General features: G+C 43.6%; 1 protein-coding gene across 1 annotated transcript in view; it reads left to right on the top strand.

Annotated features, from left to right (window-relative positions):
* sf3b3 (splicing factor 3b, subunit 3) overlaps nt 1-19,673 on the top strand; it is a 43,464-nt gene that overhangs the window by 16,648 nt on the left and 7,143 nt on the right. Inside the window, exons 13-22 of the mRNA XM_083655143.1 lie at nt 181-332; nt 5,706-5,861; nt 7,879-8,034; nt 8,345-8,488; nt 9,465-9,587; nt 9,878-10,032; nt 11,002-11,176; nt 12,412-12,617; nt 13,021-13,177; nt 16,503-16,628. Coding sequence (XP_083511269.1) covers nt 181-332; nt 5,706-5,861; nt 7,879-8,034; nt 8,345-8,488; nt 9,465-9,587; nt 9,878-10,032; nt 11,002-11,176; nt 12,412-12,617; nt 13,021-13,177; nt 16,503-16,628 — 1,550 coding nt within the window. The remainder of the gene's footprint in view (nt 1-180; nt 333-5,705; nt 5,862-7,878; nt 8,035-8,344; nt 8,489-9,464; nt 9,588-9,877; nt 10,033-11,001; nt 11,177-12,411; nt 12,618-13,020; nt 13,178-16,502; nt 16,629-19,673) is intronic.

The raw sequence follows: 19,673 nt of genomic DNA, 5'->3' as shown, positions 1-19,673 counted from the left end.
AGCAATTAGTCTCAGTTCTTCTCACCCAATGATTTACTCTAATATTGTCTTGCAAATAAAACACAATTACCATAAACAATTCATACCCTACTGTTTTATGACTCCACCTCCTGGGTGTGTGTGTCTTTTTTTTATCAGCACTGATTTGTGTCTCTTTGTCTGTCCCTCTGTCCTCATTAGATGAGTTTGATGCCTACATCATTGTGTCCTTCGTCAACGCCACCCTGGTTTTGTCTATTGGGGAGACTGTGGAGGAAGTGACGGATTCTGGTTTCCTAGGAACCACTCCCACTCTGTCCTGCTCGCTGCTAGGCGAGGACGCCCTGGTGCAGGCGAGTCAAATCACACACACATTTACCCCACAAAACATTGACGTATCACATTACCATGGTTACATGGTTACCATGTCTCTTCCAAGGTCATTAAAGACGTATTTTACAAGGTTTTATTGCACACATCAACAAGTGCTGTTGATATGATGAGTTCTTCATGTCTCTTCTCTGACCATCACTGGAGAAAGATTTAACATCTCTGATCACAGCAGTTAGTCTCAGTTCTCACCCAATGATTTACTCTTAATATTGTCTTGCAAATAAAACACAATTAAACAATTCATACCCTACTGTTTTATTACTTTAGCAGCTGTCTGATCTGACCAACGAAGATGAATTAACAAGTTAATAATAATACTATCTTTAACATGCCTTTCAGTCGTACTTTTGTCCAAATCTAATAGCTGGGGGACATTCCACACAAAACGAACACTTAGCAAATGTATCAGATTAACTGAAGAAGAAGGATTAACTGGCTTCTAGTATGAGAGGGTGACAGGCTGCGTGACCACATTTGGTGAGCAGCTTCTGAGTCCGATACAGAGCATTATTGGTTTGAGCCTGAGGACACCACAGAACAGCTGAGGGAAAGAGGAGAAGCTGCAGCTCCAGCCACTGCTGCTGGACGGCCACCAGTCAACAGTGACTGGACTGTTTGTGTGGCAGCTGCTCTGCAATGCAAACAGACAATATGAAAGTGCTTGCTGCTACACACACACATTGTTGAGCTGTTCTGGAGCGCGGGGGGTATTTGCTGATCCTGATCGCTGTCAGTCATTGTTTTTGAAGTCCGATGTTTTCCATTTGGCTTGGGTGGTATTGACTTATTACAGAGTATACCAGGATATTAGAAATGCCGACGGTATGATTTTCAACGCCGTCAAAAACTCGTTTTATCTTTTTTGTTCAGCCAAAATAGTTGCAAAGTGTATCAGAATCAGAATCAGAAAGACTTTAATGATCCCCGGGGGGAAATTGGGACAAGTTACAGTAGCTCGCTCACAGAACACACATAGCATAAAATAAAATAAACAGTAGTAAATGCGATATTAAGCAAAATAAGCAGAATAGGAACACAACATAGCATAGAATAACAGTAGTAAATGCGATAGAAGCAAAAATAAGTAGAATATGTCTTAAGAAGCAAAATACATAGAGTAATGCCTACCCCACACTACAGGATAATTTGCAAGATTATGGCCAAGATTCCCCCCTCCCGATTTTCTCGGGGGTGCTCCCGATTTGAGGTGCGTCGGGCAGATAATCTTCCCAAATGATCCTGTAGTGTGTGGGGTTCAAAGATTCACAATCGGGAAGACTGCTTCTTCCCGATTGTGAATCGGGCATATCTAACATGTTAGATATTTACAACCCGACAGGCGATTGCATCTTGAGCAGAGAGCCAGTAGTAGCTGCGTTTCCATTACAGTTTTTCGCAAAATAATCTGGTCCGCGTCCGCCCGCAGCCCCGCACAGAAACAAAGAACGAGGAAATTGTCATCGAGGTGAAATACCCGTGCGTCTTTGAACGGGACGGAAAACTAATGCTATACTGCAAGCACGGAAAAGTGAGTCAAATCAGCAGACGCCCCCCTCCACAAGGCACCTGTGCAGACGGTTTTCGCCTGGCCGTGCACATTAGGCCTACACCCCGAATGGACGCGGCTGTCCGCGCAAATATTAGTTAAACAAATCCTTTCAGTGCAAATGCATTATAAAAACAAAAAATAAGATTTGTTTAGAAAACGAAATGACACAAATGTATTATTATTATTATTATTATCATTATTACTACTACTACACCCGGTGCGCACACTGAATAGGCATTTTAAAAGTTAACGTCGAGCCCTGCTTCCAAGGTGAATCTTCGGCATAATCTTCTAGTGTGTGGGGTTGCGTTTGAACAGACGCGATTGTGTGTGTGTCCCAAGATTGAAATGTTAAAAAATCGGCTCTCTCTGTCCTGTAGTGTGTGGGCTCTCAAGATTTTTATAATCTTCAAGGATTTGAAAATCCTGTAGTGTGGGGTAGGCATAAGTATACATTTCGTGCCAATTATAATTATTGCACCCTGGACAAAAAAAATTAAGTCGGCTTGCCCTATACGTTACACGTGGCTCAGCCAGGCACAGTTAACCTATCGGCTGGCTCAGTCTCAGGGAGACTGAGCGTCTCCGAGGTGCTCTTTTAAGAGAGGCATTAAATAGACCAATGGCCACAGGCAGGAATGATTTCCTGTGCCTCTCTGTATTTGCCTGTGCTGGGCTTAGCCTACTGTTTCCCCGCAGGGTGGAGGTGTAGCAGCAGGGCGGACTCGACGTGCAGAGTCCACTTCCAAATGATGTCAAACAAGCAAGACGGTAGCTCGCTGAAACGAGATATTTTGGCTTTACTTCTACATAAAGAATATTGACCCGGCGTCATCCATATTTTATACAGTCAATGGTTCCAACTAGAAGTGGGTACTGGGTGTGGACCACTTCACTTCTTTGTTTCTGTCTGGGTTTAGTTTACACATAGATCATTTTCCGAGTCCTAACCACAAGCACAGGCCAAATATGAGCAGTGGTAGTAAATAAATGATGGAGCATGACTTTAGTTTCTGTTTCCGCTTTGACAGTTATTTTGACCAAGAGTAGAGGATATCTAAATCTGTCGAAGACACTGTGGCACCCTGATGGCTCCACAAGCTACTATTCATAGTTTGGGCATATTGGTCTAGCTCAAACCTGTGACCCTGGCCTCTAGACAGCCCATACTCACTGTCCAGCAAAGCAGAAATGTGGTGGTATTTCCTTCTTTTTTTAAATTCTGTTTTTATTGTCGTATACCCAGGTCCATACACGTCATGTAGTTACATGCATAGTACACACACACAATCTTCTGTAACATACAATTGTACCATCAGGTAATGATGTTGCAATATTGTATATCATACTGTATGATATGCAGATATACAGAAGCAGATACGGACCACTAAATTGAATAAAAATACCCAATGTGAGTGAAAACGCAGGGGAAAAAACTATAAAACGAACTAGAACCCGAGTGTTAAGGTGTACCTTCGTGTTACCCAACCCCCTTTGCATAAAGGGGGTAAGAAAACAAACGGACAACAAACAAAAACAGCTAATTAGACAATATCGGCCAAAATATCGGCCGATACGATATATCGGTGATCGGCCGATAATATCGGCGAACCGATATATCGGTCGGGCTATACAGATGATACATGATGGTGGTATAGATATAATATACAGTATCCATCTTTCCCATCTTTTCAAAAACGTGTCCTGTTGCAGTCTAATTGAAAAAGTAATTCTCTACATCTGATATATTTCATAAATGATGTCAATCCAATCGTCAACTGTCAGTATGTCTGGTTTTAGCCACTCATGGCTTTCCTGCCAGCTGCACTCAAAATCCTAAATAAATAATAAAGGACACATGTTCTAATGGCAGGGCACCCAAATACATGGTTTCCAGATGAAATGGAATGTCTGCATGGAATACTTTTTCCACAGCTTTATGAACCTCCTCCCAGAAATGGAGTAATAACGGGCAAGACTAACACACATTCACATGGTTTGCTTCTGATGCCCCACACTGTCTCCACACTGTCTCCACACTGTCTCCAGCAGTTTGAAGATTTGGTATAATGTATCATTTGTGCTGGTGATAACGAAGAACTTAACACGTTCACTGCCAATGACGAGTTGAGTCGTCAAAAAAAATCCAACGGTTGACTGCCAATGACGAGTTGAGTCGTCAAAAAAAAAAAAAAAAAAAAATTGACGGTGGGACGTGGATCAACGCCCCCCACGTCTCCTATAAAAAATATTAGAGCCACCGAACGTGTACAACCCATTCCACCGACCCACTAAGTGGCGACAGTGCTCTCCAGACTAGAAAAAGCAGAGCCAAAACTGCAGGGGAACGCGCGAGGAAACCATTCTCTCATACTGTAAAATGGATTGGCGAAAACGCTTTTGCTTTCGCGCATTATCGCGCTGGGAGCTGGCGGTGGGGGATTGCAAATTTGCATAATAGATTATGGGTGAAACACACTTTGAAACACCAGCAGAAAGCGCAGAATCGCACACAGCTTCATTCCAGCTGAGCTCAACCGAAAAGCCAGAAACGAACGAGCCTCATTCTCATACTGTAGGCGAAAACGCTTTCATGCTGGTGCACACGGGCGCACAACGGTGGGGGGTTCCAAAAATAGACTGGGTGGAAAACACACTTTGAAACACACTTTGAAACACGCAGCATGAAGCCTAGAATCGCACAAAGCTTCATCAAAGCTCTCAAACCCAAGAAACGAGTGAGCCCCATCCAGACTTGCCGACGAGGGGGCCGCCAGGGAGGGAGGCTGCTCACTGCTCAGACAGGCAGTAGAAACTCGCTTGTGACAAACGCTGCTGAAAGCCACCAGACACGCCCACGGAGGGAGGAGTTTGAAGGAGAGGGCGTTCAGAACTATATTGTTTAGATGTCTGATCTCTCACTGATGCCAAAAATAAATGGTTAAAGTGACTGTTCTGCCTGTTTGATTGAATTTCACAAAACTGCGATTATCTCAGCTTTCAGTCTCAGACGCTGAAACCATGCTGTACTCAACGGCTAATATCTACATAACTACTAACTCTACAAACTAACTCTTTTAGACAGAGAAAGCACACATTCTATTAGTACTTTTGTGAACTTTGTGTTCACAAAGTCCAAGCAGAAAATAATCCTCGGCTCTTGTAAAATGAGCCAGAATCCTCAAAAAAACCCTCTGGCAGAAGCTACCTACAGTAAAAAAAAACGGCTGGCAGTGAATGTGTTAATAAGGCTCTTCCAGCTAAATTCTCTCCATGAAGCTGAACTTGAAGTCCTCCACTGTAGCTCACATACATTCTCCCATTCTTCTTCAGTTATAACTAGGTTTCCTTCCCTTTCCCATTTTGTTTTTTTAGGTACAATGAATCAGCCTTTGTTAGTTGTCGGCCTCTGTAAAGTGTTGAGATGGTTTTTTGGTTTGAGCAAGAAACATAAGCCTCTGTAAAGTCTTGTAGCAAAACATTGTCCCTTAGATTTTCTTTATTTTCCTTCAGTAGTTGCTCAGTTATGCGCTGGTATTTCCATGACAAAAGTTGCCAGAATAAGTGACAATTTATTGTGGCAACGAACAAGAGGGCTGCCCACCCTACTAAACGGTCCCACAGCATGTGCGAGTACTTCAAGCACCCGCAGTGACAGCTCTCACCAGAGGAGGCGTCGTCTTTGTGAGCAATGTTGCAGCTTGCAAGGCAAGCAGAACTCCATATTTGGTCCTGTCTCATGAATGCAGGCTTCATCCTCCTGTTCTTCTTCTTCTCTGTGCAGGTGTATCCAGATGGTATCCGCCACATCCGGGCGGACAAGCGTGTGAATGAGTGGAAGACGCCCGGCAAAAAGACCATCGTCCGCTGTGCTGTGAACCAGCGGCAGGTGGTGATCGCCCTCACTGGAGGGGAGCTGGTCTACTTTGAAATGGACCCGGTAAGAAAGAAAGTAGACCTGCGTGTGTGTTTATTTGGAGATCAAGTAGCCCCTTTTGTGACTTTCTCCTCACTGCTTGGTAAGCAGTCCCTTATACGTATGTTAAGCGCTAAAAAAAACTTTATACTTTATACGGTATATGTAAGGGTTAATGCACGACGAGGTGTCCATTATCACTTTTTAAGGGACGACGTGGAGGCGTGAACCGTCCGAGGCGAAGCCGAGGATGGTTTGCCTCCGCGAAGTCCCTTAAAAAGTGATAATGGACACCTCGAAGTGCATTAACCTGCTTATACCATGGTCACTTGCCAAAGAAACAAAACAAGACCATTCATTTATATTTCCATGCATTTTGCAATCAAAATCTAGTTTTCATAACCTTGAATATGAGTTGAGAACCGGCGAGACAAAATAGTCCCCTCGAGATTAGGCTATCATGGGATAAAATGGCTGCTTAGTTTCTACACCTGGCACAATTCTAGAATCAAGCTAACTAATAATTTGGCCAATTGTAGCCTATGTAACAACATACAAAATAAAACGGCAATGTCTAAGAATGCAACGCCATGTAACTGGGTCGTTTAAACTCGCATTCCAGGGAATTGCGTTAACGTCTGCGGGTCTTATAAGACGTAAATGGCGCGAGGCAGGAGCAGAGTGAAAACTATCTGCTTTCAGTATGTTGGAGTCCAAAAAAAACTGCTTGTTTTCCCATCTGCGGGAAGGCTCAAACTGTCAATAGTGTTTGGCAACATGGAAACGACTCTATACATGAGTATTATTCTCCAGGGTTTACTGTGGGACAGAGAAAATGTGCGTATGAAGAGGCGAGAGGAGAGAGAGAGAAAGGAGGACAGCACAGCGCTGTTGACACACACAGTGCAAGCTTCCCTGCCTCTCTCTCTCTCTCTCTCTCTCTCTCTCTCTCTCTCTCTCTCTCTCTCTCTCTCTCTCTCTCTCTTCCTCGGCTGTTCATGCCCATTTTCTCTGTCCGGAGAGTGGCTCATAATGGCTCAGAGCCGGCTTCTGTCAGGGGAGGGAAATCTCCGAAACGAAAATCAAAATTGTAAATAAGAGTTATTTTTGATAAACTGAGCACACAGGGGTGATTTAAATACTTACTTTGACCGAGTCAATTTTTTTCTCAACTTAGAAAATTGTCATATTAACCCTTAACGGGGGTATAGAGCTCAAACAGCTCTCTTGATACCACACTGTGAAACTATGGCGCATTGATATGAACGGTGAACAGACCATTTAGCTAGGTGTCCATTATCACTGTACAATATCACTTTTTAATGGACACCTTGCAGCCAATCAGAATCGAGTATTCACCCAGACCATGGTATAAATATATATATATGTATATATGTGTAGTACAGAGGGAAATACATCATTTTAGTATATTTTAGTGTGTTGATCAGAGTTGTGATTAAAAGGTTGAGTTTTCAGATTTCAAAATGGGCCCCGGCATTCTTAAGTTTGGGAATCCCTGATTTACAAATCAGTCCAGCAAGAGCCCCTTAATGATCGTGTTCAAACATCATACCACCAAGTCCAAAATCATTCTGCAGCTTCAGACAGCAGTCTCCAAGCATAGCATGTTCAACGGTGCGTCTCACCCTTCCCCTTCCTCCTCTGCGTAGACTGCACCATGAACCAAGCACCAAGAACAGCATATGTATCTATGTATTGTAGTATGAATAGAGGACTGAGAGGTTGATATGCTGTTCACTCCTTTCTTTACCTCCCCCTTTGCAGCAACAAAGACAACACTCTTAACAGTACCAAGAATGTACAGGAAGCAGACAAATGAGGGTCGGCAGCAGCAGGGCAGAATGTGCAAAACTGTCGAAAAAGTTTTAGAAATTTATGACAAAAGTAAAACGCGATATTCGATATTAACCAAAATTGGTCCAACGCCTAGTATGAACCCTGCAGAGAATAGAGGTGACAGAAAACCTGCATAGTAATATTGTGGCTCTCCTCTCCTCTGTCTCCCCCTCTCTCTCTCTAGTCAGGCCAGCTGAACGAGTACACAGAGAGGAAGGAGATGTCTGCAGATGTGGTGTGTATGAGCCTGGCCAACGTTCCGCCCGGTGAACAGCGCTCACGCTTCCTGGCAGTGGGACTGGTGGACAACACTGTGCGCATCATCTCCCTGGACCCATCGGTACGGAACATGCACGTGTCTGAACGTGCACGTGTCTGAACATGCACGTGTCTGCTCATGCACGAGACTAGGCCCTTTGCAGCAGCATTCTAAATTCAGTATAGCAGCCATGTCCGATGCCCTGTCGGAGGACCGCTGACAAGTTGGGTCAGAATGAGGCAAACTAAGTGATTTTATGAATCACAATTAAGTTTGCCTATTCCACTTAAATCCGATTAGTAAGAACAAAATAACATGTTCGTGTGGGTTTTCTCCAGGAGCTCCGGTTTCCTCCCACCACCAAACGCTTTGAATCTTTTTCCTTCTTCAGGATTGCCTTCAGCCGCTGAGTATGCAGGCCCTGCCAGCCCAGCCAGAGTCTCTGTGCATAGTGGAGATGGGAGGAGTGGAGAAGCAGGACGAGCTGGGAGAGAAGGGCACCATCGGCTTCCTCTACCTCAACATAGGGCTGCAGGTATATACTTCCTCAACATAGGGCCGCAGGTATATACTTCCTCTTCCTCAACATAGGGCTGCAGGTATATACTTCCTCTACCTCAACATAGGGCTGCAGGTATATACTTCCTCAACATAGGGCTGCAGGTATATACTTCCTCTACCTCAACATAGGGCTGCAGGTACATACTTCCTCTACCTCAACATAGGGCTGCAGGTATATACTTCCTCTACCTCAACATAGGGATGCAGGTATATACTTCCTCTACCTCAACATAGGGCTGCAGGTATATACTTCCTCTACCTCAACATAGGGCTGCGGGTACATACTTCCTCTACCTCAACATAGGGGTGCAGGTACATACTTCCTCTACCTCAACATAGGGCTGCAGGTATATACTTACTCAACATAGGGATGCAGGTACATACTTCCTCTACCTCAACATAGGGGTGCAGGTACATACTTCCTCTACCTCAACATAGGGCTGCAGGTATATACTTCCTCTACCTCAACATAGGGCTGCAGGTATATACTTCCTCTACCTCAACATAGGGCTGCAGGTACATACTTCTCATTCATCGCTCCCATTCCATTCTTCTTATTCTTGTCCTTGAAGAGTGAATTTGGTTTCATTTTAATTGAAACAATAGCTGATATTTGGTGGTTTGAAACAATAGCTGTGGCCACCACATCGAGCAAACCAAGAATAAAAGCACACATGACAGACAGGCCCATGTCCATATGTTACTGTTGGCTGATGTTGATCTTATATTTAACTTATATAAGTCCAGGAAGGAACGTATGAATAATACCGTAATTTGGGCACACCTCATAAAACAATAACAAAAGCACACATAACATTGGCTCACATCCACCTTGACTTGTAGTAGATTGTGAAGTCCAGGAAGAGATCTACGAAGAATTCATGTTTGTGTGTGTGTGTGTGTGTGTGTGTGTGTGTGTGTGTGTGTGTGTGTGTAATCTCCTTCCACAGAACGGTGTGCTGCTGAGGACAGTTCTGGACCCAGTGACCGGTGACCTGTCCGACACCAGGACACGCTATCTGGGGTCACGACCTGTCAAACTCTTCAGAGTCAGGATGCAGGGTCAGGAAGCGGTATGTCACCCAAAGTCCACATATAGTTTGTGTGTGTAAGAATCGCCCCGAACCCACAGGTCCGCCATATTTTCACCCACTGTATGTTTTTCTAATACCTGGCTGAGTCTCACCTGAGACCATGGAAATGCGAGCCAGACATCTCCAGAAATCAAATCACATTGTTTTTGCATGGCATGCTGTGTGCATTTACACCTTGTATTAATTAATTAATTAATTGATTAATGTTACATTTCCTCATTCTTGTTTTTCCTAAAAAAGAGTATTGCCTCTGTCTGTCTCACGGTCAGGTGCTGGCCATGTCCAGTCGCTCCTGGCTCAGCTACTCGTACCAGTCTCGCTTCCACCTGACACCTCTGTCTTATGAGACTCTGGAGTACGCATCTGGCTTCGCCTCCGAGCAATGCCCAGAAGGCATCGTGGCCATCTCTACCAACACACTGAGGTAAGCATAATAGAATAAATCAATTTATCTATATTTAGTCCCCCGACATCATGACTATATAGGAAACATGACTGCACACACATAAAACTCAGGTCTAGGTACGGTGTCGTCTTTTAAGCTTCCCATACGCGTGCATCCCTCCTGACGCATCTCTCTTGTGAGTATATCCGTATTACGGAACCATCCCCCAGACCTGCAACTTTTAGCAGTAATTGCAATCATCTATGTTTTAAAACCAATTGTATAATAATTGTTGGGGGAGAACTTCAATCACTGGGTCAGAGATCTTATGTATCATCTAACCCTAGAAAAAATCCAATACGCTACAAGGGGTTGTGCTCTCGACTTTTATACCATCTGGCAGCCAGTCCTGGACCAGGTAGAGAAAATGGACGTTTCAAGCATTTCAAATGTATAGACTTACCCCCCCCCCTCTCTCATATTTATTTTCATTAATCTGTTTTTGTTGTTGTTGTGTGTTTTTTTCTTTTTTTTTTTCTTTCTTTTCTTTTCTTCTGTGTGTCTTTGTGTATTGATATACTGTGATGTATGACATGATGTATGTGGTGTAACAGGCTAGGGGTGCTCGTGGGATGGGTTTTTGTTTAAAAGTGTCAAGTGTATTTAAATCTGTATTTTGTATGATATACAGAAAACGAATAAAAAAAACTTTGAACAAAAAAAAGAACTTAATCCAGAACTTAACTTCAGAATCACTTTTTATTGCCACAATATGCAAATTACATACGAGGAATTTGTCTTAGTGTCTGTATGCAGCCATTCCGGGAACTATTGCAAGATTAAAAAAAAAAAAAAGTCTATTGGAGTGAATGGAGATAGATGATGCAACTCTTCTATCTCTATGGCTCTGCGGCCCAGGTCCCCTCAATCGGAAATGGATTTGCTGCCATCCTTTCCTTACTACTTTCTCTTTGTTCCTCATCTCTTCTTCTCCCTGCCGTCTTGTAGGATCTTAGCGTTGGAGAAGTTGGGTGCAGTCTTCAACCAGGTGGCCTTCCCTCTACAGTACACCCCCAGGAAGTTTGTCATCCACCCGGAGACCAACAACCTGGTCTTGATAGAGAGCGATCACAACGCCTACACCGAGGCAACGAAAGCTCAGAGGAAGCAGCAGATGGCCGAGGTATGAAGAGCAACACACATTCATCGAAGGTATCATGGAAATAATAATTGCATATCTGACCCTCTTAACAAAGCTCAAATCTCTTTGGAGCGTGACCAGGAAGTCTATGGGTGGTGATATGTGTTTTGGGGCAGCAGATTGGCTAGTGGTTAATAAGATAAGAAGAAGGATTTATATTTTTAATATTCGAATGAATATGCTTTCTTTAGAGGGAATATTTGAATATAAATGTGGGCCAATTTTGACAGCCCTATTAAGTCAGAGCATGCATAGACCACAGAGGTTGAGCATCAACATCAGTTGCTTCACAGAGGTGGTCTGCAGTGAACGGTCCACATTTTTAATGATGCCGAAGGTTCTGCATACAAGCCTCTCTTGTTCATGTTTTTGTGGGGTGGGTGGTTGGTATCCCATGTGTCCAGCCTGCTGAGCTGATGGGAGGAGAGCTGACCGGTGCTCTGTGTGTCACATCTGTTCACATCTGGAAAACTGGTTTAGCTTGCCCTGTTGTCTGTCCCCAAGCCCTGCTATTTTGTGGAGGGATTCTTAGTTATGGACAGTTTGGTTTTGGTAAAATTGCCAAATGTGTCCACACAGAAAGTCGCACAATCTGTTATGTAGAGGGTAGGGATGGGTCCGATCCAATATCGGTATCGGGTGCCGATATTGACACAAATTCACGGATCGGAATCGAGGGGGATTTTTCTGTGTGCAATTCCAGCGCGGGCCGCACAGGGGGCCGTAATTTGCCCATGTATAATAGTATCCTTCTTTGCCTTGTATATTTTCTTAATTTTGTCTGCTTTTTGCAAGGTATATTTAAAAAAAAATCTTTAATTGGCCAAATCTTTGCCTATACTGTATATTCAAGAAAAATATTGGTATCGGCATAATATTGGTATCGGCAGATATCCAAATTCAGGTATCGGAATCGGATCGGAAGTGAAAAAATGTAGATCGGTGCATCCCTAGTAGAGGGTGAGTCGCTCTTATGTTCTCACCATGTAACCCAAAGAGCAGGTACCAGTACGCAGTCCAGTCCATGCACTCAAAACAGTTCTGTATAGCCTCCATAGACTCTTGAGACCACATTCTGTCTTGGTGGCAATAGGCTTGGTTTAATATTTCACATTCAATAATGTATCAACCACCTGGAAAAAAAAAAGTCTAGTTGGAGTACCAAGGTATCCCTTTAACTGCTACGTCTCTGGTCTGTGTTGCTGTTAACCTTGTAGGAGATGGTGGAGGCTGCAGGAGAAGATGAAAGAGAACTGGCTGCTGAGATGGCCGCTGCCTTCCTCAACGAAAATCTGCCCGAAGCCATTTTTGGAGCGCCCAAAGCCGGAGCTGGGCAGTGGGCCTCACTGGTACGACTGGTCAACCCCATACAGGGTGCCACACTGGACCAAGTTCAGCTGGAACAGAACGAAGCTGCATTCAGGTGAGGGCAGGAGGAAAGCCATTATGATGACCTGGTATGGTCACTGTGACTACTGACTACATACAGCACCAAAGTAACGCCGGCTAAAGTCACGTCCTCTCCTGCATTCAACATACAACCAAGGGATTTGATCCGCCATTCATTTTCCATCTACAGCTTGTTGAAATTATGTTCCGTGTAGGGATTTACATTATGCAAACGGAGGGCAGATATGCGGTCGCCATATTCTCTCTGGTTAATGTGTGTTATACACACGGATATGCCATTTTTACTCTGCTTCCAAAGACTACAGTGACTGCAGTTTCATTTTAAACTTCCTGCTTGCTGTGTGTTGAACTCTATAATCTTATGCCTCTGAATGTTGTTCCCTTTCTCTTGCTCGGTCTCATCTTCCTCCTCCTAGTGTGGCCGTGTGTCGTTTCACCAGCGCAGGTGATGATTGGTTTGTTCTCGTGGGCGTGGCCAGAGACATGATTCTCAATCCCAGATCGGTGGGAGGCGGCTTCATTTACACCTATCGGCTAGCAGGAGGCGGGGACAAGCTGGAGTTCATGCACAAGGTGGGTTGTGATTGACACCTGACTGATGAGAAGGGGCCACTTATTTCAGTGCGAATGTCAATGCAGGCAGGATTTCAGTTTCAGAGTTTTTTTTGCTGTGGGTATTTCGCTCCATAGATAACGACAAATGCAGTTCTTTGTTAATAAAGCATGACCAATCAACAAATTTAAAGTGACCAGCAGACATTTTGACTTGTCATACGCTTTTGTTGAGATGATGCCATGCGAACAATTCATTTTGGGCAAAGGGTGTTATTTATCCAGTGTAAGTGCATTCCTCTGTTCAAATGCGTGTTATTATCAGGTCATGGTTTGGTAGAGACCAGCTGGACTCCAGGCACCATGCCAGGGCAGTCCTAAAGTTTAGTATGACTGAAAACACAACTGTTTGCACCCCCCAGTGCCAACTGAGTGCTGCTCCCTGGGTAATTCCCCCAGAAAATGAGCTCAGGCAGGGCGGAGGCCATCTGGTGAATCAGCCCGCATGCCTCCGTTACCTGATGGGGGACTAACATGGGAAGTGAGTCATCAGTGTTCGAGTCCACGATGGATCATGTCAGCCACCACTGTTCACATTAGAGGAATTTCCCAACCGCTCAACCAGAGTCTGTCTGTCTGGCCTGTGTGGTCTACACATACATGATGTACACTCTAGGGCTGGGTATCGCCACTGACTTCCCGATACGATACGATTCCGATACACAAGGTCCCCAAGTCGATACGATTCGATATCAATATTTTAGTTACAATACCAGTTTTGCTTTGATAATGGAAGAGATTCTCAAATAACTAATGGTGCTAAATTGTACAAGGAACCCTCTAAGCTGGTGCATTATTCAAAAATATTAATATTTACATTAAGAATTGACCATAAAGCAAGCGGTTACATCATGTAATTCTTTTTTATTTAAACATGACCAACATAGTCATTCAACATCTTATCTTTCTTTACAGTCTTCTGTCTCTTTCTTTACAGTCTTCTGTGAGAAGCCAAACAAATTTAGATTTCCACTATACAACAGAATCATTGAACAGCAGCATGTTGTAAACAGTGTTTCATTAAGTATAAATGCTTTGTAAATAAAATAAAATAAAATACAGCTCATGAACATTTCCAGTTCACAAACATTATAGTGCAAACAGATTTGAGGTCTGTACATCTGGCTCATGGTGCATGCACAATGCACATGTAGCCTACAGTATTTATGTTTTTGTTTCAACTACAAACATAAATAAACGTCAACTTGAAACTATGTTTTAACTACCACACACAGCCTATAATATTATAGCCTATGTTTATTTAAAAAAAAAAAAGATTTTAAAAGATCGATACTGGGATTTATGTATCGATACTTGTTCCTTCACATGAATATCGATTCAGTATCGATTTTTTAAACCCAGCCCTAGTACACACACAGGCAGGCAAGTTACCACTCAAGCAGAGTCTGTGTGTCTGGCCTGTGTGGTCTACACATGCATGATGTACACACACACAGGCATTCAAGTTGATAGACTCTGGTGCACACTCACACACTATGATGCAGTGACACATTGATGAGCCCAGATTTGCTCAGACCAGTATCAGCCCACAAACACACTGTCTCAGACACACACACACACACACACACACACATATCAGTTAAAACACCACAGCCCACATGGGCAGCAGGAACAGTGGAAACTTAGTGTAGAGATTGTGGTCAAAGCATTTTTCCCCCCACTTGTCTGAGTTGTTTGTTATGTATCCGCCGGCAACAGCTGTGGCCCGGAGGCATTATGTTTTCGCGTTGTCTGTCTGTCGCGCAATATCTTCTCAGGAACGCCTTTAGGGAATTTCTTCAAATTTGGCATGAACGTCCACTAGGACATAAGGATAAAGTGATTATATTTTGGTGGTTCAAGAAAAAGTTGATTGAGTCAAGATTTGATCGTCAACTTTAGAAAACCAATTTGTGTTTTGCACCACAGTGAGATCTGAAAGAATGCATAAGATCATGATAGGAGAAATAAACCAGACAAAGTGACAATGTGAACTACTGTAAAACTAGATGTACTTATAGAGCTGTAGCAGTTGTCAAAGCCTTTGAGCTGGACGGAACACTTTGATGGAGAACCAGATGTACAGATCCTTCCCAAAAAATTTGAATATCATGGAAATACCATGGATGACCGTGGGCTTCAGCGGATTGTCAAGCAAGGACGATTCCAAAATTTGGCGGAGATTCAGAGGGAGTGGACTGAGGCTGAAGTCAGTCATAACTGAGAAGTAACTTCCCCCTGTCAGGTGAAAAGAAGCGGCTGGCTACTGCCCATGTCTCAGGAAGCACGGAGCCAGTTTCGGCTCTCCCCAGATCGGCAGAGGTTGGAGCAGCAACCAGGATAAATAAATTAAAATTAGCACTAATGGGGGATAAAAACGGGATAAAAAAAATCGCTGCTGATTTTCTTCACACTATTCTAATTTCTTTAAATACTGCTTTGGGGGTTTTCTGGAGCTGTAGGCCAAAATTATGAAAAATGAAACAAAGGCTAGAAATATTTCACTTTGTGTGTAATGAATCTATAATCTATGAAAGTTTCACTTTTTGAAAGGAATTATGGAAAAAAAACTAACTTTTCCATGATATTCAAATTTTCTGGAAAGGATCTGTATATGCTAGTAGTGGTTATCAAATACATTTTCAATCCCTGTGTGCTTTTGGGCAAATCTAAAGCCTTTTCTTTATTTTTCTTCTTCTTTTTGTGTGCGTCATTGAATGTTGCTAATCTGCGCTATTTTTAATTGTGTCAGACGCTGTCACGCTGGAGCATTTTAATGTGGTGATGTGTCTCTCTAGTCATTCTGTAGTCATGAGGTTCATGAGTCAACTAGATCTAAAGATCTACTGAAGTCTCAGGTCAAAAGGCAAAAGAGGTTCTTGAACACGTCCCAAGACGAAGGACTCAAATTTGCATTTAGTTTAATATGTTTAGTTTAGTTTTTTAAGCTGTGTTGTCATTAGTTCTGCTACTTCAGATCCATTTCTCAGCCAAGGAGAAAATAAGCTTTAATATATTCCCATATCATAGCAATTAAATTACACCAGTGGGAGGACGTTCCCTTAATTGATTCTTTATGTTTTTATTGGCGCCAGTGGAGGACGTTCCCTTAATTGATTCTTTGTTTTGATTGGCAGATGCCAGTGGAGGACGTTCCCTTAATTGATTATTTGTTTTGATTGGCAGATGCCAGTGGAGGACGTTCCCTTAATTGATTCTTTGTTTTGATTGGCAGACGACAGTGGAGGACGTTCCCTTAATTGCTTATTTGTGTTTTGATTGGCAGACGCCAGTGGAGGACGTTCCCTTGGCCATTGCTCCATTCCAGGGACGTATCCTGGTGGGCATCGGTAAACTACTAAGAATCTACGACTTGGGCAAAAAGAAACTGCTACGCAAGTGTGAGAACAAGGTAAGGGGACACAAATACACATACATGCACTGCACACTCAGGTCTTTGTGTTTGTCCTGTGAAACTGTTTGAAAGTCACATTGTGCACATTTTATTTTGAGTGGAGGTGGTAGAAAACTTGGACTAACTGATCGCTATAGTCAGTATAATAATCAACTTAAAACTCGGCAGAACCGTTTGTCGGATCGACTTCAAACTTGGGGGGTGCGCTTAGGGGGGACCCAACGGAGTACAGTATGGGGGTGCGGCGCGCCCACGGGGTGGTGCATGGGGGGAACGGGCACTGCACTAGTAATGATAATAATTCAGACAATAGATTTGAATTACTTTTCATTCATTCTTTGTTCATCAAGTTGTGGATTGGTCTCATTATTATAATCAAATTAAATTAGAATTATTTTCAAAAGTATTGCTGATTGGCATTCACCTTAATGTGACTTGCCTGGGGTTGTAATTGAATTAGTTGTAATTTATTTAATTACTTGAGTTTTTCCCAATGCTCACAATGACAGTCAGTTCCCCGCTGTAAAGTAGGGGTATAAAGCAGCAGTCTGCATTCCAGTAGAACCTAGATCCTGGATGCGTGGCTCGCGGCTCTAGACACTTTAATTGGCGGCTCGCGAGCTGATATAAATAATACAATCACTGTCAAAACCATTCCCTCACTGCGGTGTCAAACAAACTGCATGGTTGCCAGGTTTGTGGCCCTTGGGAGCACCAAATGGGGGTTGAAACTCACCATATACCGGTATCTGGCAACACTGCAAACAAGCCAATGCCTTGTGGAGGGATTGGGTCAGTGGCAGGGACGCAGAAACAGACAGTGTTTCAGGTGGCTCAGTGGTAGAGCTGTCGCCTCACAGTCAGAAGGTCCTGAGTTCGATTCTCGCCTGGGACACTGTGAGCGCTGTGGTTGTGTCCCCCCCCCCATATCTTCAGTGCCCACTGCCCAGGTGGGGTATCTCGTCGTAAGGGCCTTTCTCTCTGTGTGGAGTTTGCATGTTCTCCCCGTGCTCCCCCAGGGGGTTCCTCCGTATATAACCCCCCCCCACTAAAAACATGCAGAAGATCAGATCGTCATCGTCATCCGACCAGTGACGACAACGTTTGTCCCCGGGCGCTGTACGAGAAAGCGACCACTGCTCCTGGCCTGCCCCTCGGAGGAAAGGACATGCCTGGATGGGTTAAATGCAGAGGACACTTTTCACCGGCCACCGTCAGCATGAGTGTGTTGTGGCCGCATGCATGTGTTGTAGTGTTCGTGTGACAATAAAAGACAGGGCTTGTCCCGTTATGAGAGAGAGGTGTGAATGACAGGGCGTATTGTTGCAGCTGGCATTTCCTGGTTAACGAGGGCAAGCTGCAACAATCAAGTAAGGGTTAACACACGACGAAGTGTCCATTATCACTTTTTAAGGGACGACGCGAGAAGCGTGAACCGGTCCGAGGCGCCGATGTTTGCTTCCGCCAACATCATTGGTTTTATCATTGAATAAACTAAAAACTAAATCAAACGCTTACTGTGTGGTTTTGCGGTAAAAGTGGCTCTCCTCTTGACTTTGACCGGCTAGTGTGGCTCTCATGGAGAAAGTAGTGAAGGTCACTGCAGTAGAAAGACCATTTCAGCAAAACATCAGTTTTGTCCAAAATTGTGAGACTGCGTTTGCGGACTTGTCGGGGATTGTGCTGGTGAAATATCTTGTAATGTCTCAGCTCAGTCATATAGTGTGAAAACCACAACGACTCAAAGACAAGATTACAAGACAGACAGTTGCATAGTGTGAAAGGAACAGAGACTGCTGATTCACGAGGATATCTGTACGTGCTATTAGACTTGCTATGCTCACCGTGTTGCTACACACTTCAGCTGCAATCAAAGTGATTGTGAGAATTCAACTGAACACAGTGCTGTCTGAGCCTCAGTATGCCTCAGTCACACTTCTGTGTGAGCCTCAATATGCCTCACAGTCACACTTCTGTCTGAGCCTCAATATGCCTCACAGTCACACTTCTGTCTGAGCCTCAATATGCCTCTAGGGCTGTGCGATTAATCGATTTTGAATCGTAATCGAATTAATTAGTTAGGACGATGTTAAAAAAATGAAAATCGTAAAATCGTTTTTTTTTTTTTTTTTTTTTTTTTTAATTTTTTTTTTTTTTTTTTTTTAATTTTCACTTTAACTAGGGTACGTACGTTACGCGGGGCGGCTCTCTCTCATGTTTGCATGCTGCTACTTGTCCATTCTCCCTGCTGTAAAGTCTCTCTAGAGGCTGTGATACTGGCTAAAGACAGCAGCGCAATGGACTTATTTCAACACCTCCGACCAAAAAGCACAGAGTGAGCACTGAGCGCAGCTTGTTGCACTGCGGGCTGTAGCCTACAAGATAACGATTGCCACAACACACTCACGCACGCACACGAACACAGACGTTATCACCGGACGATGAAACGTTACCTTTACAGTTCACATAATAACAAAACAACACGTGAGGCTACCGAGTACTGATAGATTGGCTGTATTCATGGCTGTAAGTTATCAGCCTCAGCTGACTCACCTGTCCCTGTGTGTCTGAATTTCCCCCTAACTGCTATCGCAGTTCCACGCATTCCTGTTGTGACTTTGTGTTATTCTAGTACAGATATAACTCCGAGCACGGGTGGTCGCTTAGACACTAATATAATTATCTCACGGAGGAACACGCAAATCCACCAGTGTCAAGTTAGCAAGCAACAGCCAAAAAGTTAAGCATAGCAGCGGCAAGCTAAAACAGGAAGTTGAGTTGTTCTACCTTCAGAGTAAAAGCGTAAATTGTCAATTATGGAAAAAAGGGGGAAAAAGAGCTCTGCAGGGCAACAAATGTTTAGAGAAGTATAATAGTATAAAAATCGAAATCGAAATCGAAAATCGAGTTTTGAGAGAAAAAATCGTCAATTTTAGTTTTAGGCAAAATCGCACAGCCCTATATGCCTCACAGTTACACAGTGCTGTCTGAGCCTCAGTATGCCTCAGTCACACTTCTGTGTGAGCCTCAATATGCCTCACA

The sequence above is a fragment of the Poromitra crassiceps genome (assembly GCF_964638095.1).
Source record: "Poromitra crassiceps genome assembly, chromosome: 18".
In the NCBI taxonomy this organism is placed as follows: Eukaryota; Metazoa; Chordata; class Actinopteri; order Beryciformes; family Melamphaidae; genus Poromitra; species Poromitra crassiceps.
Note: the sequence above shows the minus strand (reverse complement) of the source record. Positions and strands in the feature narration are given on the sequence as shown.